The sequence below is a fragment of the Colossoma macropomum genome, unplaced genomic scaffold (genome assembly GCF_904425465.1).
Source record: "Colossoma macropomum unplaced genomic scaffold, Colossoma_macropomum, whole genome shotgun sequence".
Lineage (NCBI taxonomy): Eukaryota > Metazoa > Chordata > Actinopteri > Characiformes > Serrasalmidae > Colossoma > Colossoma macropomum.
The window spans coordinates 34,023,171-34,047,860 of NW_023494805.1; the positions used below are offsets into that span (position 1 = coordinate 34,023,171).

Here is a 24,690-nt window from a genome sequence, read left to right on the forward strand (position 1 = left end):
ATTTAGAATGTGCTCGTTTTTTGCGTGTAAAAACAGCTCCGGTTCAGTGAACCGACTCGTTTAAAGAGTTGTTCGAAAAGAACCAGATCGATCTCGAGTCAACAAACTGCCTTCATTTCGTGCCGGGAGTGAAGAGAAGGAGGATGAACCGCCTGTACGGCGCCGCATGTTTCTTATTTTTCCTCCAGACTGTTTCCTCTGCTGTCGTCCCAGCGAGAGTCAAAAAAAATGACAGTCCCGTGATAGGTAAAGTGAACTGCTGATGATTGCTGGTGTCATCTGCTGGAGTGCGGTGCTGTAATTGTGTTGGCCTCAGTCTCTGACTAGCTGCGTTGTTATGTCTGTTTAATCCTTCCGGGGTGTAACGTTAGTTTCACAGAGCAGAATTTCACTTTGGGTAAAAATTATCCAGCTTTCCTTAGAAATCTCCTCCTAAAAAATCATAGACACCATTCGAAGTTCTTGCTGGTTTGTGGTGGTATCCAGTAGTCAGTAATTGTATTCAGGGTTTTCCTGATGCCTTGATATCACAGTGTAAATGATTCTAGTGGTTTAACAGATGACCTGTGACTGATTCCAGATACATTTGATGATTTCCTAATAGGATCTCAAGGTGTCCTACAGGAAAGTAGTGGTCTGTAATGGTAACTGTTAAGCCAATTAGAAAGCAAAACCATGAGGTTTTAATCCTAATGGTTCTAAAGGTGTTTTTTCAGCAGGGCCTTTTTTATGAAATGTTCCACTGCTGTAATGACTGATTCTCTCCCTTCAGGTGTTCTTGCTCAGGAGGTGTCTGCACGTACACCTGGAAAAAATGCTTACATTGCAGCCTCGTATGTCAAATATCTGGAGTCTGCGGGCGCAAGAGTCGTTCCGGTCATGTAAGTTTAAAGCAGTGATTTGTAGAAAAATCAAATTTACACAATTTTCCCCTCACCATAAACGAAGGCATGTCGGGGGTCTGAAGTTTGCCTCATTTTTGTAGTGAAGCTACAAGGCCAATGTAGCTAAAAAGTAATGGAAACCAACAAAGATTTTGGATGACACAGTTTTGTGCTTTTTTGTAGTACATTAAAAAAAAACTAAAGAAGCAGACACTGGACACCAGACATGTCTTGGCTCTTCAACTTTGTTTGTTGTGACGGAGGATTTGTGTGAATTAGATTTTTCAGTGAACTGTTCCTTTAAGTGGTTATAGTGACCACTTCTCTGTTGAGATCCAGTAAGACGTGCTTGAGTTTGATTAAGGGAAGTCAATGTACAGTTTCACAAGATTGAGTTATACATTTTAAATTAGACATGTATTTAAAAAAGAGGTATAAATGCAGTGTTACTCGTTACTTGCCACCTTTGGTTACATAGCTTTAAACAATGACCTTGTCTGGTGCTTCTTGACACAGTTGTAAAATGATGACATTTATGGCTCTGGCAAAGACTGACTTCTCTGTACATCCTCAGGATCAAGAAGTCTGAGGAGGAGTACATCCAGCTCTTCAAATCCATAAACGGGTGAGTGACTGAACATCAGGAATAATCACACTGTTCACTGGGGTGACTTTGCAGTGTACTGTAAGGATTCTTATTTATTTTCTCTGCAGAATCCTTTTTCCTGGAGGTGGCGCCAGCATTGTTTCATCTGGCTATGCCAAAGCAGCTGGTATTTTCTACAGACTCGCTCTTGAGGTCAGAAATGGCACACTTTGGCAGACTTGTTCCTGTAGCTCGCATGAAATGATCCTTTTTTTCTTTCTATCATCAGTGTGAATGTAACTGTCACTGTCAGCTGTAATTTCAGAAAACAGTTCCACGTCTGCGACCTTTGGTTGAAAGACTGTACTTATTAGTGTGTTTATGATCTCTAGTCAAGGACTCCAAACACTAAAAGCAGAGGAAGACTCCTGCAGGACTTGCGTGCTGAATATATTTTGTGTGTGTTTATAGGCCAACTTGAAAGGTGATTATTTTCCTGTGTGGGGGACGTGCCTGGGCTTTGAGCTGCTAACATTGCTGACCAGTGAGAAGTTACTACTGTCCCACACTAACACTACTGGTGTTGCGCTACCACTGAACTTTACCAAAGGTGCGGTAACAAGATTAGTAAAACTGTTAACATGCAAGGATTACAGTTTCTTTTCACCTATTAGCTATTAATCATGAAAACTCTTAGGAAAGTACATGAAGGCAGGGGTGTGGATTAGTATTGACTCTTTACTGCTAACACCAAACAGTACCAGAGCTGCAAAATATAGCATTTCTTACAGCAGTTGTTATCGAGACATCAGGCTTTGTTATTGGAATATCACAAAAGTGCAATATGCAGCTGAGAGTGAAACCAGTCGCTGAATGTTTTGTTGTATACTGTGAGCACCCCAACCAATCACAGATGTTGTTTGGATGAAACAATGCTTTCACATGACCCAAAAAACAGTTTACACAAAATATACTTACTAAAATGATTGCAGTATATGCTACAGTATAAGCCATGAAATCCAATGTCCTCAACAACTGAGGCAAAAAATGTCATTAATTTTTAGTTATATCTGAAGCTACAGATGGCGTCGGTGTTCTAGCATTTTCTTTTCTGCCACAGTTGTTTTGACGTGTTCTGAATATCGAGGGGGACGTTGCATTTTCAAATGGTATAGAACCTCTCAAGAGAAGTGTTTTGGTGTTGTACCTCCTCTTGATGCTCGGGATGAACAGTGATTACAAATTGCTTGCCTAATGTCTCTCATAGAACCCGTGAAGTAGTTTTACACTGCAGAGGTTTACACTGTTAATCTACTGCTGCTCACACTGTTTGAACACGTCTGGTAAATGATCAGCACAGAAGAGTGAAGAAAACAAACAGCGCTTTTATTCACCATTTCTCATTTTGATTTACATTAAAATATTGGTGAAGTCTTCAGTTTTGATACTCTGTTGTAGGCCTATTTAATCTTTGTTTTTTTTATCCAGTCAAAACTTTTGGTCATTTTTCCTTTTTTGGTATCCCTTTTTATCCTGATGAACTACGTCACATTACATCACAATATGCTTTTCTGAGCATATTGTGAATATCGTCACTACTGAACACTGAACAACTGCATGTTTCATTACAGAGAGCATAATTAGTCCTGTATAATTGGATGTAGTGCAGTATGTATATATTTTGACCACCCTACTTTAACCATATTAGATCAAAGATTCACTGTTTTCAATATATTGCATTTGCAATATGGAGCAATTTAATTGCAATATGGTATTTTGTCCATGTTTTGCAGCCTTAAATGGAACATTGACTATTGAATATTACATCTCAAACTTTTTTGTTTAATGTTTAATTTGCTCTTTTTGGGAATAGACAACAGGGTCATGTTTTTTCTGTTTTTCCAAAGATCATAATGTGTATTTAAAAAAAAATCGCAATGTGACTTTTTCTTTGATATCGCTCAGAGAAACCAGTACTGCATCACACCTGATTCCACTCTTCAGCTAGATGTCAAGCTGCTTCTATTAATTTACACCAAACTGCAGTTATGTGACTCCCCAGGACTGAAACTGTCCCACAAAAAATAAATGAACAGATAGAGAAACAAACAAGTTGTTGATACTGTGAGGACAAAGAGTTCAATTGTAAAATATGCTCTGATAGCACTGTCCCAGGTATTTCCCCTGTAAAGAGCTACAGTGTGGTCTGTTGTTTTATTGTTGTAGAATCAAAGGACAGTAGAATGTTCAAGGACTTTCCAGATGACCTGATGACCTCACTGACAAAAGAGCCGCTCACGGAGAATTCTCATCGGTGGAGCATCACTACTGAGGTATCACACTAAATGTGATGTTACTGTCAATAGAGGGTTAATGGGATTATCTGTGTTATTACCTCTTACTTTCTGTAATGCAGTCATCTGGAGTAATGCATTTTGACTACCATTATCATCAACACACTGCTAGCATCAGTGCTACACTCACTTTCTTTTTTTCCCCCCGCAGAGTTTCAATGGGAGCAAGAAGCTGAAAAAGTTCTACCGAATTCTGAGCACAAACACAGATGGACAGAAGGAGTTTGTGTCCACAATGGAGGGTAAGAACAGTGGGATCCTCCTACTCCCCCCACCCCCAAATCAGTCTGTTAGCTGATGTAATAGAATTGGCAGTTAGCGTCCTCCTCCAAGTATGCTGAGCTGTCCAGTGACCTTGTGTTAGCAGCAGTTTGAAAACATGTGGTCGTGCTTCACATGATTTAGAGGAAACATACAGTAACCTTAACACTGGTAGCATCATGTGACTGGGGGAGTCCTAGCTAGCTGGTGGAATTGGAATTGGGGAAAAGAAGAAGAAAAAAAGAAGGCATTTAAATATACCAACTTTAAATGATGGAAAAAAGGTCATGTAAAAAATACAATAGAAGAAAAATATGTAAGTAAGATATCGGCTCTTTAAAATATGCAGTATTTTCATGCAAACTGCCAGCTAATCACTGCTGATTAATCCAGAAGGAAAGTTTATTCAATTAATCAAGACAGCCCTAAATGGTGTTATTTAAAGTAATCCATCATGTCATTTTACATCTACACAGCATATGATTTTCCAATTTATGGAACCCAGTGGCACCCAGAGAAAAACGCTTTTGAGTGGACTCATCCATACATCCCTCACACACCCTCCGCCATCAAAACCACTTTCTACATGGCCTACTTTTTTGTCAATGAAGGTATGGACACATTTACTAGTCTGTAATATACTGTACCATCTACTCAGGCCTCTTAATATTAAATAATTGAATTCTGAGTAAATGTTTTTGATTAAATCATGAATCAGTAACACTAAAGTCAGGAATTAAAAGTTAATCTTTTAATTTCTTCCCAATTTCTTTTTAACAGCTAAAAAGAGTCTTCATAGGTTTGCCAGCCAAAAAGAAGAGCAGAAAGCTTTAATTTATAACTACAGTCCTACATACACTGGAAACAGATCTTCTTTTGAACAAGTCTATTATTTTGATTAGTTTTTTCCTTATTTCTTGACAGTAATCTCAATTTTGAGTGGTTGTTTTTATAAATTTGGATTTTTGTTGTGTGGTTTGGGTTGTGCTTACAGAATATTAAACAGTATAGTAAAATAAATATCTTTTTCTATGATTATTTGAAAGCTACAAAATGAAAATAATAGTGTTTTTATCCTTGAGGTGTTAGGCCATCTTTCAAAATTGTACCATGATTCAATGTTTGAGATGTGAACAAAGTCAATAAAAGTGCACTGATGAAATAGTTTACTGTAGAAAAACTTACTGACTCTGATTACTTTATAGTGGTGGTGACAGAAAACAGGGGTTGCAATGTCTACTATGCCCTACTATCTAAAAAGAACTGTAAACCTATGTGTGTTTTTATATGTAAATGTTAATAACTGTAAAATCATATTTACAACCATTTCATATAATAACTTTGTGATCTTTTTGCTTTTATAGACATTAAACTCTGCAGACATCTGGTTCCTATCACCACCACTGTGAACAATTACTACTACTCTACATGACATACATTTGAACAATTTAACTATGCAGAAATTTTGAAAAATCATTGAAATTCTCCTTTAACATGTTAGTATTAATTTCATATATAAAAAACATAGTTAAAAGCTTGTCCTGTTGTGGTAAAAGAAAATGGGCTTCAAATTAGGGGTGGGCAATATGGGAAAAATATAACCTTTTTTCATGAATATGTTTCACAACATTTTGACACACACATACAATGCATTAGTAGTGCCACATAAGATAAAACGCTTTCAAAAAATAAAATTTATTCAGAATTTCACATACCATGCTGCACTAAAACCAATTCAACAGGACTAATGATGCTTTCTTTGTAGTGCAACATGCTATAGGTCAGTGATCTTTAAGTAAGGATGAGGTCTGTGATATGCTCAGGAAATCATATTGTTTTTTTACATCAACAAAAATTATCATGATAACGATGAAATATAGTAATATTGCCCACCTCTGTTTCAAACAGCAGTTAATTTTCTTGTAGCTCTTCAAAACTACTGGTGGTCAAACATGAGTGGTACACCTAAAAGAGTACAACATTGAATAAATTTTCCACCTTGAAGAAACAGCAACGCACCTTTCTTTCAGCCACTGTGAGTTTGATTCACCCCACTGAATTTCAGTGAGCCTGCACATCCTGTTTTCTGCAGACTTCAGGACGACAAAAATCAAACTTGTGAATTATAATTCTCTTTTATTTAACAAAAATAATGCTTGTTTTGGGTTTACATTGCATGTGTAGTGGATATCTTTCAAGGCCTGGCAATTGTGTGTAAGGCACAGTTTATAAATGACAAAAGTTTATAGATGAATGGCACCTCAGTAACTTTGACTCCCTCGCATACACGCATGTGCACACACACACACACACACACACACACACACAACTGAGGCATGTAGTGCAATGTTAAATCACATCATTTCCATATCATCATAAAATGCTGCTTTTGACCTCTTAAGTGGCATATTTCTTATAGCTAAAATACTTTAATACAGTAATACGCAGTGTTTGCAGCTTTGGAGGTCACAGTTCTCCTTAATGGTTGGTCATCTTCTGTAATGTCATTCTCATAACTGTTACAGCTACCTGTTCATGCCTATACTTTTCCTCTCAATCCTAAATCTGATCCCAAAATAATTTGCAGAATGTTAAACCATCGCATTATAGCCTCTTTTACGTATCCAGGTAATTTCAGATCAAAACTGGCGTCAACCTGACAGAACTCAAGTAATCTATCCACATTTTCTTCTTCCTGACTCAAATGTCCATTCTTTATGTTCTTCATAAATCACGTTTAAATTACCCATAATTATTTTAAAAAGCTGCGTACATTCATGTTGCCTTTTGTTCAGTACCAGACATCAGCTAGAGGTCAGAAGAGTCCTGTGACTGGCCAAAAGCCTAAAAAGAAGTCACTCAGATAGGCTGAAAGCTCTGAGCAAAACTTTTGGGATTTGCCAAGACCTTCATATGGGTGAGAGCGCATGTCTCTGCGATTGGCTGAGTTCTGGATGCCAGACGTCCACGATAAAGATGAGCCTGTAGCTGTCCGCGTCCTGCCAGACCTCATGCTCGAACGAGTCATCAAATATCAACACCTTCCCCTCTTCCCACTCCCTGCAACACACAAGGAACACAGAGATTTCACTGAAAACAGTTATTTAACTGCTGCAAATACAAAACGAGCATAGTGAACACCATTTAACTAATGCACATCTGGACTTGTTTAGATCATTATACCAATATTCTTAAGTGCATTTACTAAAGCTATAAATCAAAGGCTTTTTGCTTCGTTATGCCAAGCAACCTTTCAACTGTGTTAAAATGACTATAGCACACAGCCATGTGCTATAAAAAAACAACAACAAAATACAATATAATAAAATACACACACGCATATTATCTAAGCTGCTTATCCATCTGGGTTGCAGGGTGGTGCTGGAGCCTATCCCAGCAGTCATTGGGCAGAAGGCAGGAAACACCCTGTCGCCAGTCCATCACAGGATAAATACACCAATGTTCAATAAATCATTTATTATTAATACCCACACTAAACAATTCTTCTGCCAAGCAGTGCAGCTCACTAACAGTAGGCTACGGTTGACGCCCAGCATTATGATCAAAGATCATTCTATAAAGAGCACAATGTTTTTTAAAAACTAGTGCATTAATATAGAATTCAGTTGATGTGCAGTCATATGTGTGTAAATATTGATTATTTTACAACAGCTCTCAAAGTGGCTCAGCAAGTCAGAGAACCGGGATTGGTTTTACAGTACTGCGCAAAAGTTTTTGGCACCTGAGAAAAGCTTTTATATTTCAAATCTAGGTATTTGGTCAGTAAGCATTTATTTGCTCACAAAAACACTCATATTACAATAACCACAAATTATATCAATGCAATAAGTAGGGATATGTATGTCAATGTGTTTGTTTAATCCTTTCCTAACTTCTCCTTGAGGAAGCCCAGTATTATTTAGTTATCATCCAGTGCCTGGTTTGGGTAACCAATGCTTCATTGTGGTAAATGACTGCTGTGTGTGCTGGTGAATTTAACAAACCCATGTGATGGCTGTGGGTGTAGAAAAAAAATATTAAATGAGCTACTTTTTTGTAAAAAATATTTCTTGTAATTTTTACATTTTTTTTACTGTATTTATGTTTATTTGCATAAATTCTAATGATATATGTAAAAATACAGTTATTATGAAAGACAACTGGTTTTAAACAATGTGCTTATGTGTACTGTATACTGTCACTGCTACTAAAGCTACTGTTTTTAGATTTCCTCCTTTTTGCCCAACTGGTCCGTGTGCTTGTTTGCGATTAACTGACCGGGTTTGGTTGGTGCAGCGGATTCTGCAGCCAGTACGGGGAATGACAAGGCCCAGATGCATGCGCAGGCGGCAGTTAGTGGGACCAGTGTGAGGCCATACGTGTGTGCCAGGCTGCATCACTGAAAATTTGATCTGAAGGAGAAAAACAGGCAGAAAGAACAAAATGACAGAATGCAGGGAACTAAAGTTTAAACAATGCAAACAGCTTACCAAAGTATCCTTTTTAAACTATAATCTGCACAAGACCTCTAAACAAATGAAGTAGGTATGATGATGTGCAATCATATTGGTATCTAACAGATGTTTAGAGTTGAACGATACTTCAAACTGATATTTGCATTTAGGCAACGCTGGGCTACAATGCCTGTCTGCATTTTATTGCATAAATGCTATACTTGTCTGTAATGCCAATCCAGGTGGATTTAGTCCCAATTTCTACATTTTATAAATGTTTATGCATCAGCAATCAGCATCAACAGATATGTACATAAAAATATCAGCTCAAAATTCTGTGTATCAATAAAATAGTGTAGTTTGTGCGGCTTCTGGTTTTTATGTCTTATTTTAAATGTTGTGTGCCTTAATGTCTCAGCTGTTTTTCATATGTAAATACTGGTTCATCATCACGCAGCAGTCTGCATGAACATTCCCCACTTCATTATTCCTGCCTGAAAAACATTTACTGCAATAAGGCGATAAAGTGTATATGTATTACTGAACATACACTATTTATCAGATGTTCTAACAAATTTAAGCACATTTAGCACTTTAAATTACTTTTTCATTTAATTTTACATTCCTCCCCCCATGACAACTGCACTTGTCTGGAACACACACACATCTCATAACTCAAATTTTGTCACATATCTCAATTAAATAAACCAAGAGAGTTGAACAAAATACATTTACAAGGAAATGTTTTTGTATTTCAGTCTCAATAAACATACTTGTTCAGTTGAAACAATGACTTATTTACTATATAAATAGATATCTTTATTTAATTTCGTCAGTCCAAATCACTTCTGAAAAAACAACCATTACTGTTATTTCTACTTCCATGATGTGAGTGCTCTTCAAATCATAGGCTTAATTTCTCATTTGAGCCACAGTGCTTTGGGGAATTTAACATAAATCTTCAACAGGGCCCGGTTTAAGTGGTTCTTGGAGCTGGGCTATATAAAGGAGCTTTACCTGGCCTCTCTTGCAACTGGTGGCTTCTGGGTAACGTTCCAGAAAAGCACAGGTTTTAGGAACACTTTGACAGGAAGTACCAACCTTCCGGCCTGCAGAAGAGAAGTGGTTTTGAAATGCACTTTTGTTTACATGAGGATATTGTGTGAGATTGTGGTTAACATTACTAAGTCAATCTAAAGTGACAGACAGTTGGGAAGTATGTGGATGCATGTTATGTTTTCATGAGGGCTTACTATTTTGAATATGTGTGTATCTAGGTTACTGAGATGACATATGGTTGGTCTGCATGTGTATTACCCTGTTGCCAGAGTGTGAACTGGCCCCAGTTTCCTGTCTCTCTAAGATTTTCATCCTCTGGCAAGAACAGTCCACTACTAGTGTCCAGCACTGCTAGTGCTTCATCTCTAATGGTCATCCAGTTCCGCTCCAGCATCTACAAACAACCATAGATATGCATTAACGGAACAAACACATAATGAATGCGTCTAAAAGAAATATTCTACGTAAATGAATGTGATATTATTGGAAAGAAACCTTTGGAGGAATTTAGCCAACATTCAAAAATGCATGCTAGCAGTAAAACAGCAGCCACCAAAAAACTATAACTTTATGATGGAAGGAAGTAAAAACTTTCCCCAGTGAAAATGATGTGAAGGAGATGATATCAACTGATATAATGATAATAATAGTAAAAATAACAAAAGTTTATAAAAAATAATATAACATCATTATTAAAATAATGTACAATACAATAGTTTGTCACTTTGGGTGACATACACTTCCAATACACTTCCTACATTTTTAACAATGCAGTTAGGTCTATAAAATGGTTGCTTTATAAGCTAAAATACCTTTTTTGTTGGATTTTCTCTCAGTTTCTCCCCATAATTTATCCACTGGCAGCTCCCAGCTTCAGGCTACAACTCTGCCCATTAATCAGGGCCCCCTGCCTGTGGGGGTGAGGGCTTCCTCCTCCTCTCAGACTCCTGACTGCAGAGGGCTGAGGTGTTACTGGGATTCGAACCCATGATCTTCTGATCATCATGCAGTAAGCCAGTAATAACACAAGTAACTGTTTTTTCTATCTAAGCACAGACAGTGCTCTCTGTCTGAGCATGAGGAACTACTGAAACGCAGGTCACACTGCTCTGCGTTAATTCACCAAAATCTAAGCAACTCTGTGGTTCCTGAGTGGCGCAACTGTCTTACTGCTTAATCATCAAGAGTGCATGAGTTTGAATCCAAGTAATGTCTCAGCTCTCTGCTGTAAGATGTCTGAGAGGAGGAAGCCCTCAACCACCCCGCCCCCAACACTGAATGATAGGGGGAGTCATACCTTGTGGGTTTTTTTTTGATTATTTTCTTTTTTAAATGAACCTCTTCATACAGTACTATATAATGAACACATTCTCTTGCTAACCATGTTACTAATTTACCACATGCTTGTTTCACTCCAAAGAATGGTGAGAAATTTAGAAAATCATAGGCCTAATTATGCATGATTATCCACATTCAGTACCCGAACAAGGTCAGTGTATCCAGTTTCCTTGGCCGTCCACCACGGTTGAGCACGCAGTCCTGGTACATTATAAAGTGATCGCTGCCACACCGATGCAAAATGACCATGCTGGTAACCAGTCTCGTACCATTCATAAGCCTCCTGCCCACACATACAAGCACATACACCTCATTACCTTTAATCTGTACGAATCATCTATAAGATCTGGATTAAGCTTCTTTCTATTTCTGTTACAACTTACATTGGCGTCACCCATTCTCTGCAGGGCATCTCCAAGGTGAAAATAAAATCTCCCATCATCAGTGCCTGGCTCCCCCGACCGCAAACCCTCCTAAACACAAACGCAAACAAATTCAGATCCACATTAGGGTTCACATTAGGGGTCTCGTTTTGATGTAAAAGCACAAACCAAAAATGAGATGGCAGGTAGAGAACAATGGTAGAAAAGCTGCATGAGAGTTTTGAGCATGAGATTTAAGCAAATACCAATATAAAACCACTGCAGAATGACTGGGCATTCCAAAAACAACAGTACGGAATATTCTGAAAAAGGAAACTACTGCAGGTGTAAGCAATTTGCAATGATCAGGCCATCCCAGAAGGCCACAGCAGCTGATGACGGAAACACTGTTAGATGTTAAGCAAAATCCAAAAAATAACATTCAAAGAAAAAAAAAAAAAGACAATCTAAAGTCTGCACAGGTTAAAGTGTCAGTATTCATATTTACACAGGACATCAAGCACCACAGAAGCTGCACTGTGTTGTACACCACTGGCCTTTCATCACCAAGAACAGAAAGGCCAGCCTCGAATTAGAAAGGAGTTCTGGAGCAAAGTGTTATGGACAAATGAGGTAAAGATTAATCTTTATCAAAGTGATTGGAAGTGAAAAGTGTAAAGAAAGACAGGGACTGCACATGATCTTAAGTGCACCTTTTCATCTGTGAAGCATGGTGGAGGCAGTGTCATTAAGGAACTGGCTCACTAGTCTTTGCTGATGCTGTAATTCAAGGGCCACCAATCTTATCCACAAAGAGCCGACATGGCTGCAGATTTTTATTACAACAATGTAATAGCTCACATCATATAGTTAAGCAATTGTTGAAAACTGAGACCAACTGATTAAACAAGTGGAATAACGTGTGCTCCTGCATACTCAACCTAGAAGTTCATCAGAAAGGAAATATGGACAGTTATAGACTGGCCAAGCCAGCCTCCTGATTTAAACCCAATTTAGCAAGGAAACTGATGTCAGAACACAACAAAAACAAGCACCAACTGAGAGAGGCTGCCATAAAGACCTGGCAGAACCTTCCAAGTGAAGTCATTACTGGGTCACAGACTTGAGGCAGTTATTGAATGTAAAGGGTTTGGAATTTATAGGGTTTCATTTTGTTTTAAATTGATGTGTCCCAATACTGAGCTGAAATTGGAGGAGTAAACACAACAAATTTATTTAATATGGTTTATACTGTGTTATAGTGTCATGCCCAACGTTTATGAATATATAACAAAAATAAGCTATTTCACCCCATTGTCCCAATTTTTTGTTTCTCACTGTTTATAAATTATCTGTAGGTCTCACCCTGAGGTAAGGTATGCTTTCTGCAATCTTATTTTCTGATTTAAGGATGAATCCATAATGCACTTTGGCAAATCCATCATTTGGTGCCACAGCCAAAATCTATAGAGGGAAACAACAAAGGGAAAAGTCAGTCACTTTTTTCATCTCAATAGCAACTCAATCCTTGTTTTATGTTAGCTTCTCTCAATCTGACTAGATTAACCAGCAGAGTTTTATTAAAAAAGATGTTATATTAAACTAAACTGTTTTCATACTATTACGTATGGAATAATCTTTGACCGTTATGTTGTTTGGCAAGTGTAGTCTACTGTTAATGATCTACACTACTTGGTGGCGTCGCTTTAAGTTATCTTCTCTGGGACATCTCACCTCCTCATAGATTTGTTTAGCACCAATGTTATCCCCGATCAGTAGATGAGCCACTCCAAGATCATTCTTCAGAGTGATGTCCTCTGGGAAAATCTGCACTAGCTTCTCCAAAGTAGCTAAAGAGCCCCTTGTACGACCTGTGGAAAGATCAGTTAGTGTGGACCCTGAAGACGAGCATATGAAGATGTGTGAGTGTGTTTGGGTTCATGTGTGTACCTAAGAACTGTTGTCTGTCTGCACGTCTCTTTAACGTAGCTTTGATGAGATCTGCAGGGGCATCTGGGAGATCTGCTGCTTCTTTGTAAGTGTTTACTGCCTTCAGTAGCATCTCATTACTTCTCAGTTTCTCAGCCATATCATCTTCAGCCTGCACACAAACAAATTAATGTTAACAAATACAAGCACTCCCCCAGTACATTATCATAAATACATTTTCAGCTTATCTGTGGTTAATACATCTACAAATGTTTACTTTGTTTCTTTAACCCTTGAAAGTTAGATTCAGAGTTATTTTTTTGTTGCTATGTTATTTAAAAATAATTGTGTAATAATATATGTAATAACGTAATAACGTAATAATGTAGTGAGTTATGCAATAATTTCTATTTACATACTGTATTGACTAGGAGTGTAAAAATCATATATAATACCGTTTAATGCAAGTCTTTCAATTCAATATATACATGTATAGAACAAAACATTAACATGCTCAGTTAATAATACTGATTTTATTGTATAAAGCATAATAATTAACCTAGCAAGCCCACAATGAGGGCAGACTCTCACTCCTCTGAAAATAGAGCTTCCTCTTTACTCAGAACTCAGAGCTAACGTACCACATAGCTCATTCCTTGTCCATCATTATAAAATACTGTGCTGTTATAATACTGTATGCTCTAACAAACTGAAAATGAATACATTAATATATTAATCTATGAACTGCCTGAAAATCTGCCTTATGTATGCCCTATCGAAAAATGAAGTGAATCGAGACAACTATATTGTATCGAAATAAGTTATGATTTTTGTGAATCGCTACACTCGTAGTACTGACAGGTTTGAGCCTTTGTTTTATTAATTTTTTTTTTTATTAAGTTTTGTTGTCAAGCAATAACAAATTTAAATCATAATGTAATATCTCCTTGTCTACATACTATTCAGTACTTGGATTCTGCACTTTTAATAGATTTTCTTTGCTTGTTTCAACGAGCTCCACTTGTTTTATTGAAAAATAATGATATAAATAAAGCCACAAGCGGCCATCTTCAAGGTCCCGGCATGTATCATCTCAATGGGGTCTAATACATCTGACTGGGGCCTTTTCGCAGACAGAGATATACAATGAGAAATATAATACATTTTATGAAAACGCTTGTAATTGCTCACAAATAAAGTCATCAGCCTCACTAAATTGTATTATCTCCATCCAATTTCATGTCCTCAAGTGAAATGAACAAAAAATACTTGATTAGATTGCTACTCTGCTTTCATAGCACCCACCAATATGGGTTTTTTGAAGTATTTTGGTTTTATATGAGCCAACAAATCAGCAGCACCTAGAATTATGTCTGTAAGCCTCATAGTGTAGGAAGTGGGCAAAAACATAAAATACTATGCTGTAGCGCCCCCTTCAGGCCAATCCAGCTCATCTTCTGTGACCAATTTTCATGTCTGTAGGCCTTACAGTTTGGTCTGCACACTTGGTTTTAAGAAAAGAAAAATAATTTATACAAATCTGAGCAAAAGCAATAGGAATTCAGCACTTTCAGTGCTTGGACCACTAATAATAGTGCTTTACACTGTGGGTTTGTTATTGTGGGTAATAACTGAGACTGTTAAAGGTAAGTGAGCTATTGTGCATATTTCCTTCAAAATCTGTTACCTGAGCTTTTCCATATCGGCTCCTGGGACTTTGAGGATATTTTTGGACAAGTGCTTCAAAAGCACGCAAGGCTTCCTCAACTTTCCCCTAAAGAATCAAGCCAAATACAATTAAAGTATGTTAAAGTACATTTCCCACATGAAGGTAATTATAATGCCCTGGTTAACTAACAAAAAAACAGGCACAGTGCCAACCTTCTTCCGTAGTTTCTCAGCTGCGTTGATTTCAGCTTTGATTGTTTTGTCAAATTTATTGAAGAATTTTGGCTTTTTCTTCTTGGCTGTGGAAAGTCAACACACAAATACAAAGAATTCAGTTAACCTAGAGAGTCAGACTGGTAAAAGCTGCTACTAGACTTTTGAACAGCACTGGAGCACTTTGAACCCACCCTCTGTTTCTGTGGTAACCTCTGGAGTAGATTCATGCCCAGGTGAAGACTCTGGTGTTGGCTCTGAGGAATCTTGAGGTGCAGATGTTTGAGATGTAGTCTCTGGAGCAGTCTGAGTTAGAGGTACAGACTCTGCTGTAGGTTCAGGCTCTGGTTTCTCCTCTGGTGGAGCTTTACTTTCAGGTGTAACTTCTGCTTTAGAATCTTAAGAATAAGAGGTTTGTAATGCAAGAATGAATTAACACTTTTTTAAAACTAATTGAGCACCAGTGTACACCTTGGCAGATCATCTAAACTAACTCTAAAGCACAAATTAAAGGTTAAAACATGAGAAAATGCCCTATGAGTAACTTAACAATTAAAGGAAGCCCAAAAGGGTGTGCACAAGTGTACATACTAATTTCTTCAAGTTGTACTGGGATTGACTCTTCCCCTTGGTATCTTTCTGTAGCAGACAGTTCTAGAAAAAAAGCAAGAACACAAAGTTTGCAAGCATGACATGTCACTGGTGTTGGCATAAGCATTTAACCTTGGAAAAACTAGTCTATCAATAAAATCCAACATTACCTAGAGTTTTCTCAGATAAGGCCTCTACAACTAACTCTGAACACACAAAGCAAATATAACATTAATACAGATTTTTTTTGTTGATTTTTGATTTAAACATCAATTAATTTTATAAAAAGGTACAATTAACAAAAAGGCTTGTTCTACAAAAAAAGTCAAAGAAAACTTGCCTCCAGTGCTGTCAATGTTTTCATATGAGTCTACGAACAGAAAATGGAAAGTGTAATAGTTGGAGAGAGGACATTTTAAAGGCAGATTTTGCTGATCTCACTACATATTTAATACTATGACAGCTAGCACTTACATTTTACCACTATTTATGTTGGATAATATCATAACTGATAATATAGCACTATGTAAATATTTTGGGCTAATCAATAGAAGCAGCTCTGAAATTAATTGCTTAAACAAGGGAAGTGTAAAAAGCTAATAATTACTGACCAAAAGAGTGAAAATCTGATGCTCTGGCAGGCTTGTCTGTAAATACACAGCAGAAATGTATTATTGTGACCTTTGTTTTTAATTATAATAAAGTTGATGAAGGCAAAAAATAAGGGAAATAAGGAAAACCATTTCAATGAGTAATCTTTGATAATTAAATTTAAAGAATTTTGCCAAATGTATGAGTGAAGGTAAAGTTAAACTGGTAACATGCCTTCATGAACAGAAGTAACAGGGACAGACTCAGGCCCTTCATCTCTCACTTCACTTTCAGTTTCTCTTTGGCTCTTTCCTGCAAGAACCTCCTCAGTCTTTTGATTGACTGAAGTATCTGAAACCAGAAACAGGATAATCAGGGAATTCTTAATGATGCAAAATAATAATTAATAGGTTCAAAATGTCTGAACTTCTTCTGTAATCCATGGAAACATCTTCTGTAAAGTTGCTTTGTGACAATGCCTTTTTGAAAAAGTAACATAGCTAAAATGGAAATGCACTGAATTTCAAGTTAATTCTTATCTGTCATCTTACCTCTGCTTCTTGTATTTCATTGAGTAAATGGTTGATATATTTTTTGTTTCCAAGGCTTGCAGGTAGATAGATAGATAGACAGATAGATAGATAGATTTTTGGTGCAGGGAACACATGAAACTGCACAGTTTTGTGCACACTTCCCTATTCATGTATAGCATACGTATTCATACTACATTTTAAAATATTTACTGTTTATATAAAATAACATATGCAGTCATATGCTAAAGTTTTGGCGCCCCTAGTCAAATTGCATGTTTTGTTGATTTTTTTAAGTGAACGTAAGTTAACAAATCCTCTACAGAGAACACAGTTCTGCATATTTTTAATACAGAATTACTATTTGCTAAAAATTGAAAATATAAAATGTGCCAGAACTTTTGCACAGTTTACGTTTTTCACTATATGCAATTCAGCAAATAAACAAAATGTATGCACTAAAATCAATCTACAGAAAAATACCATATTTAAGTGTGCTCCATGTAGAAGATGTGTTAACTTGTTTTTACACAGAAAATCAACAAAACGTGTAATTTGACCGGGGTGCCCAAACTTTTGCATACGACTGTGTGATTAGAAAGCCTGACTTAAAACCCAGGTTGCTTTCTGTGTCCTCTGAATTAGTTCCACAGTTGACTGAGGTTATATATATATTGTATTGTGGCTGGGGCCTTACCTGCTCTTGTGTAAGGTGCCTTCCTTGTTTCCACTGTGACAGTTTTCTCCTTTAACCCTGTTTGTTGTTTGTAAGGAAATAAGAAACTAAACCTTACCTAATCATTCATATAACAGTCACTCACTCAGAAAGAAAGAAAAAATGACCCCTCCATCCTCCACTCACAAATGTGCTCTTTCATTGTAACTTCTGCAAGGCTGGACAAGCTTTACAGAATGTTGGGAAAAATTGAATTAAACCTAATGAGAAACTGCAGCAAACAGCTACACCTAGATTAGAAGTGTGTTATTCATCCCAAATTATATTTATTTTGAACAGTCACACTGTTAAGAGAGAGTGGATATATATATTTTTTGTTATGTAGTCAAGCTAATGTGAGCAAATTTGTCATTCATAATTTCAAATCTACTTACTTTTCAGTTAGCTACAACAACAGCTCAGTAGTATAAATTCAGTAGCCCTTATTCATTAAAGTTGCGTACAGTCAAATCTGATCGTAAAATGAGCGCAAGCCAAACAGTGAAATTCATAAGTTTAATCTTCAGTGTATCTGTATGATCAAACTCACGTCTGGTGGGAGTGTATCCAAATTTGAGCATTATCATTTAAGAACCCGAAAAAATGTTTAATTTAACTAATTTAATTAGTCTAAAGTTAACTAGCCACAATTATCATCAATATCATCTATAATCCCAATAATAAGAATAAAAATAGAAAATAACAGCAATACTAATCATTTATGCGCATGGCAATCCAGTAGAAAACTGGATGTACTTATTTTACATGCATACTGACATAAACAAAACACCACTTTCCATTTAAAGTCATATTACTCTGCACTTTTGTTTTATTCTACTGTCACTGCCCAAAAATATACAATACAAAACACAGCTAGTGCAGATGCATCTCATACAACATAATAATACAGAGTTGAAATGTTTTTAGGAAAGTAATCACACTACACCCCATGTGTTAAACACAAGGCCCGCGGGCCAAGTCAGGCCTATGGCACAATCCTGTTCGGCCTGCAGAATTATTTTAATTTTCTGTTACTATTAGCCCATTTTACCATGAGCTGCACTACAGTTCCCAGCATGCACTGCAACATAATGTGTGCTCCCACTACCTCCCCAACAACGATCTATGGGACAGCACCACAAAAACAAAACAAAACAAAAAAGATCCCAGGTGTCTAGTTCAAGTGAATGGGCAGTTTTTAAAAATATTTAAAGAGGTTTAACAGTTATCTGCAGCTAATGTAGTCTACTGTTTTATATAAAACAATTTGTTTTTATTTAAAATTATTTTTGAATCATTCAAGTATTCAGTACTTATCTGCATGAATTAGGGCTTCATGTAAATTATATGCAAATGAGGATTTGGTTAGTTAACTAGAGCTTGATTTCATGCACTGAGGTTAATTAATCATGTGCGCTCAAATCTCCACTTGTTTCCATGTCACACAAAATTTTCATGGATCAGACGCAGAATTCTTCATACATCATTAAAGGTCAAATCTGCACTTTTTTTTTTTTTATACAACTTGATGAATAAGGGCCAACATTCTCAATATATTATCACTACAGTTGCTACTAAAGCATACTAATACTAATGCATTTGTGGGCAGAGCATGCTTAGGTCAATCAGATATTCACAACCAGCCAATCACAGAAACAAAACATGTAGACTTACAGATACACAGACACATACAAACTGGATAAAAGCTGCATGACTGACTAGGGTTCTTCACAGTGCTTGACCCAAAGCCCATATACTATTCGTGTCATCATTAGCACACTCTCACACCCACTTGCACACACAGAGTCTGGGCAATTATCAAGTTGCTAAAAATATATTTTAATAAGGAAAGATTACATTTATTAGAAACAACTACATTATCTTCACTTTTGACCAAATATACTACTCTACTCACATTCTGTTTTCTGAAAACATGTTGGCTACAGTTTTCTTCAAGTAATTCACATACAAACTAAGGTCTGACGAATAAGAACATTTTGTAACCGATACCAATTTTAAAAAGCTAAAATTTCTGATAGCCGATAATAACATGTACCATGTTATTATGATTAAAACTAAACTCTCCTTTTAGCTATCTGATTGTCCGCTGTCAACTGTGGATTGTCAGATATCAGTTCTCAACTGCCAAATTTCTTAAACTCACAAACTCTTAAATCATTTAAATATTGTAATGTGAGGGCACATCTGTAATCTGCAGGACATTAACAGCCAATCAACATATCAGCCCGGCCCTGGTACAAACAATAGTTTACATAAACATTAGACTCAAAATCAGCAGTCTCAAAAAACACAATTTTGATAGTACATTAAGGTAAATTTATCAAATACCAAAACTATATGGAGTACTGTACAAAAGTCAGAGAGCACCCTTTTAGTCAGTCATTTCTCAGTGTTGGCAAAGAAGCAAAAAACATATATTTAACAGAAAATTACACATCTAAATATAACATCAATTCTTCAATAATTTTACATATGCCTCTTTCACAGTACATACCTTCTACATTTGCATTCTCTCCACAAACTCTGTATATATGTATATAATATTTATACTTGCAATATCTATATTATTTACCACTCTACCATCCTTAATCGTACATATTTTAACCACAGCATTGCTCACCATGGTTACTTTCCTGCACTTTATATATAAATAATACTGTATTTTGCAGTTCTAATTAGATGCTAACTGGATTTCATTGGCTCTGTACCTGTATCTGCACAATGACAAAGTTGAATCTAAACTAATGTAATCTAATAATGAACGTGTTCACCCTTTGCCTTTCCTACAGTGTCCATCCTTTTCAGGAGACTTGCTTTCAGCTGTTTAAGGAATTCTGCATTTTTCCATACCTTCAAAGTTCAGTCTTAGAAGTTGGTTGCATTTTCTGCTTTTTAGAATCCAAGTAAACCCAAACATCTTCAATGATGTTGAAATTTTAACACCAGCAGCTTTTTTGTTTGATTTTCTTTTCTATTTACTCTCCTCACTAACAACTTCTTGACAGCTACACATCCTTTCAGACCCATAGCAGTTAACTGTCTTCTCACAGTGCAAGGATGGACAGAAGGATGGACTTTTTCAGGTCTGAAGAGTGGAGCTTGATTTTCTCCTCTCTCTCAGGGAGGAAAGCTTTAAGTGCTGTTTATCTGATGGTCTACCAGAACTCCAGTTTTACAAACTCCTGTTTTTTTTTTTTGTTTTTTTTTAAACTTATTTCTTTTAACTTTTCCTTTCCTGATGAAAGTAGATTATCTTGCATATAATATCCGAAAAAATATCTCCTAGAAAATAAACGTGTACTTAATGGTCATTTTGATGGACATTAATTAAATGAAGGTTGTCCTCTGACTTTTGCTCTGTAATATATATACATAAACTGGAAAGGACTGAAAATTTAAACAATAATGCCAGTATTTTTAGCTAAATGTGCATTTTTCACCATAATAGCACACTGTTTCAGTACGATAATCTCGTAAAATAACCTGAAATGGCAAGAGATCACATAAATAAATGTCTGTTGGTAACTTGCATTTACAACCATGTCTTGTAAGCTCCTATTCTAGACTACAAAATACTAAATATAATACATGCAGTCTTAGTCATCAAGTGTCCATTACAGCAAAAAATATCCATTTAGTTCAATCAAGACAAACATCAGAAAATGTAAGAAGAAACTCAGAAAATACACTTAATAATTTAACCAAACAAAAGAAATTTAGTTGAAAATTAAAAAAAAAAAAATAACCACCTCAGTAGGTTCACTGTGAGAACAAAAAGTGATTCAGTAAAACAACTATCTAATAAACTTAACTAACATTTCACTTCTCATTAATATTCACTTTTAAAGGAACATTTAAATTCTAAAAAGTCTCATCTGCACAGTGTCTGTTTCAAAATCCTTTCTAAACCCCTTTTTACTGATAGGCTCAGTTGGGTATTATTTAAAAGGCATCACTTTCTGCTGTGTGAAAATGAATCAATGAATCACTTAATTTGAAAGAACATAATTAACATAATTGACATCAATGGACATCAGTGACATGATTTCTTGAAGGCTGAAACATCAAGCACTTCATAACAACAGTAAACCAAAAGATATCTCTATTAATATATATTATATATGCTTAATATTATCAAAAAAGTTGGTAAGAACCTTACAACCGCCCTGAAAGCTCTACTACCAAGGTCACTGTACTCCAACCAAACCAGGCTATGAGAACGCTGACACCAGCTCAAGCCTTCACCCAAGACCTGAACACAACTGTGACAAAACACACTGTATTTTACAGGATGTATTTTTCAAGATGTTGTTGATCTTATCATGTCTTTAGGTTACCATATGAAAATTCACCTAAATTTGGTCTGTGTGTCTTACGTCTCAGTAGGTTTAAACCAGGCCTGTTTAAAACCTTTTTGCTTTAATTTAAACAGGTTATATCAAACCTTACACAGCTTTATAATATCCTTCATCAAGCTTTTCCAAATCCCGTCATTTCCTGTTTTTCCTGATTGAAGATTTCAGGAGACCCCTTGTATTTACTTTCTCTTCTTTTCCATTCTTTTCATCCTTCTTCTCTTTCAGTCTTTCAGTCTTCTCTTTCTCTTCTTTTTCTGCCTTCTCCTTTTCCGCTCTCTCTCTCTCTGCCTTTTCCTTGGCTAGCCTTTCCTTTTCCTTGGCCAGCTTTTCCTTTTCCGCTCTCTCTTTCTCCGCTTTTTCTTTGGCTAGCCTTTCCTTCTCCACTCTCTCTTTCTCCGCTTTTTCCTTGGCCAGCCTTTCCTTTTCCGCTCTCTCTTTCTCCGCTTTTTCCTTGGCTAGCCTTTCCTTCTCCGCTCTCTCTTTCTCCGCTTTTTCCTTGGCCAGCCTTTCCTTTTCCGCTCTCTCTTTCTCCGCTTTTTCCTTGGCTAGCCTTTCCTTTTCCGCTCTCTCTTTCTCCGCTTTTTCTTTGGCTAGCCTTTCCTTCTCCACTCTCTCTTTCTCCGCTTTTTCCTTGGCCAGCCTTTCCTTTTCCGCTCTCTCTTTCTCCGCTTTTTCTTTGGCTAGCCTTTCCTTCTCCGCTCTCTCTTTCTCCGCTTTTTCCTTGGCCAGCCTTTCCTTCTCCGCTCTCTCTTTCTCCGCTTTTTCTTTGGCTAGCCTTTCCTTTTCCGCTCTCTCTTTCTCCGCTTTTTCCTTGGCTAGCCTTTCCTTTTCCGCTCTCTCTTTCTCCGCTTTTTCTTTGGCTAGCCTTTCCTTCTCCGCTCTCTCTTTCTCTGCTTTTTCTTTGGCTAGCCTTTCCTTTTCTGCTCTCTCTTTCTCCGCTTTTTCCTTGGCTAGCCTTTCCTTCTCCGCTCTCTCTTTCTCCGCTTTTTCCTTGGCTAGCCTTTCCTTCTCCGCTCTCTCTTTCTCCGCTATTTCTTTGGCTAGCCTTTCCTTTTCCGCCTGTTCTTTGGCTAGTCTTTCCTTTTCCGCCTGTTCTTTGGCTAGCCTTTCCTTTTCCGCCTGTTCTTCGGCTAGTCTTTCCTTTTCCGCCTTTTCTTTGGCCAGCCTTTCCTTTTCCACTCTCTCTTTCTCCGCCTTTTCTTTGGCTAGCCTTTCCTTTTCCGCTCTCTCTTTCTCCGCCTTTTCTTTGGCTAGCCTTTCCTTTTCCGCTCTCTCTTTCTCTGCTTTTTCTTTTGCTAGTCCTTCTTTTTCCGCTCTCTCTTTCTCTGCCTTTTCTTTGGCTAATCTTTCCTTTTCTGCTCTCTCTCTCTCAGCCTGCTCTTTAGCTAGCCTTTCTTTTTCGGCTCTCTCTTTCTCCGCTTGTTCTTTAGCTAGTCTTTCCTTTTCAGCTTTCTCCTTTTCTTCCTGCTCTCTAGCTAACCTTTCTCTTTCTGCTCTCTCCTTCACTGCTTTTTCTTTTGCTAGCTTTTCGGCTCTTTCCTTCTCTGCTTGCTCTCTAGCCAATCTTTCTCTTTCCGCCTTTTCCTTTTCAGCTTTTTCTTTAGCCAGTCTCTCCTTTTCTGCTCTCTCTTTTTCTGCTTTTTCTCTTGCTACCCTCTCTTTTTCAGCCTTTTCCTTTTCTGCTTTCTCTCTGGCAAGTCGTTCTTGCTCAGCTTTCACTCTCGCCTCCTTCTCCCTGGCTAATCTTTCTTCGAGTTCTTTTCTCTCCTTTTCTTTACGCAGTTTAGCCTCAGCCTCTACTTGAACTTTTTTAGCAGCTAGGATGGCCTGCCTCTCCTCTTCTTCCCGAGCCAGAATGGTGCGGACCTCAGCCAGTGCTAGCTTAGCAATCTTTTTAGCCTCAATCTTCTCATGGATCATCCGAAGCTGCTCCTTCAGAGCGACCTTCAGCTTTTGTCCAATTTCTCTGGTAGAGTGCTCTAGACGAGGAAAAGTGCTCAATTTGTAAAAGCTAATTTCCTCTATCCATGCAAAAACGTAGCTCACGCTTATGACAGGAGTTAGTGCTCACACAAAGCCTCCTCAAAAACCGACACAGTCACCTCTGTGCATGTTACCGTCATTCATGTTACACCACCAAACCAGGAGCCTAAAAGTTAATCAAAACATTCTCTGTTAGTGCGAGGCCACTCAATGTTGGTCACCGACAGATCTTTATATTATGTACACTAGAGATGCATAAAATATCAGCATCAGACAGATTTGGACAATTTTTAAAACTATGCAACGTTTATATCATGCATTTACTGTATTTAGAAAAAGCAGATGTTCACGTGATGCTGAGGTACCACATTAAAATCTACATTTTATTCATCTTACTGCACTTATAACCCTCTAAAAATAAGATCTTTATTTCTCTGTAAAGCTAATCCAGGTAGATGTAGTTCCAATTTCTACACTTTATAAATGTTTAAGTATAGACATCGGAATCAACAAATGTTTACATGCAAACTACTGGATATCAGCATCAGCCCACAATTCGCTTATCGTGCATCCCTGATGTACACCTAAGTAAAACAGGTTGTGCATGAGAAGAAAAAAAATAAAAGCAGAAGATCACATTCAGGCAACTCACCTAGGACCTGACAGGTCACATCATGGATTTCCATTAAACATTTTCCAAGAATTTTTTTCAAGATTAACTTCTACTAAACTCATGCAACCATGCAAGAGCTCAAAAGTGTTCTCTGAACAGTCTGTAATCTATGAACTGTTA

The 24,690-nt window shown here is 37.1% G+C and overlaps 2 protein-coding genes across 6 annotated transcripts in view; one reads left to right on the top strand and one right to left on the bottom strand.

Annotated features, from left to right (window-relative positions):
* Positions 1-83: 83 nt before the first annotated feature.
* ggh (gamma-glutamyl hydrolase (conjugase, folylpolygammaglutamyl hydrolase)) lies at positions 84-5,252 on the top strand. Its single transcript, XM_036596443.1, has 9 exons — positions 84-246; positions 773-881; positions 1,459-1,509; positions 1,599-1,683; positions 1,942-2,080; positions 3,697-3,803; positions 3,976-4,066; positions 4,562-4,696; positions 4,866-5,252. Exons 1-9 carry the CDS (start codon positions 144-146, stop codon positions 4,985-4,987), a joined length of 942 nt encoding a protein of 313 aa, XP_036452336.1. The 5' UTR covers positions 84-143; the 3' UTR covers positions 4,988-5,252.
* A 949-nt stretch (positions 5,253-6,201) lies between these two features.
* unm_hu7910 (un-named hu7910) overlaps positions 6,202-24,690 on the bottom strand; it is a 36,784-nt gene continuing 18,295 nt past the window's right edge. For 3 of the 5 annotated variants that reach the window (XM_036596438.1, XM_036596437.1, XM_036596439.1), the window contains one exon: positions 19,354-23,893. In XM_036596438.1, the coding sequence (XP_036452331.1) occupies positions 22,047-23,893 (1,847 nt within the window). In that variant the 3' untranslated portion in view covers positions 19,354-22,046. Of the gene's footprint in view, positions 7,146-8,363; positions 8,498-9,556; positions 9,649-9,856; positions 9,993-11,078; positions 11,220-11,319; positions 11,410-12,663; positions 12,763-13,032; positions 13,170-13,248; positions 13,400-14,914; positions 15,002-15,108; positions 15,195-15,302; positions 15,507-15,699; positions 15,763-15,869; positions 15,906-16,039; positions 16,070-16,310; positions 16,347-16,524; positions 16,642-17,517; positions 17,575-19,353; positions 23,894-24,690 lie in introns of those variants that run through there. The other 2 variants (XM_036596440.1, XM_036596442.1) reach the window with 2 other exon arrangements.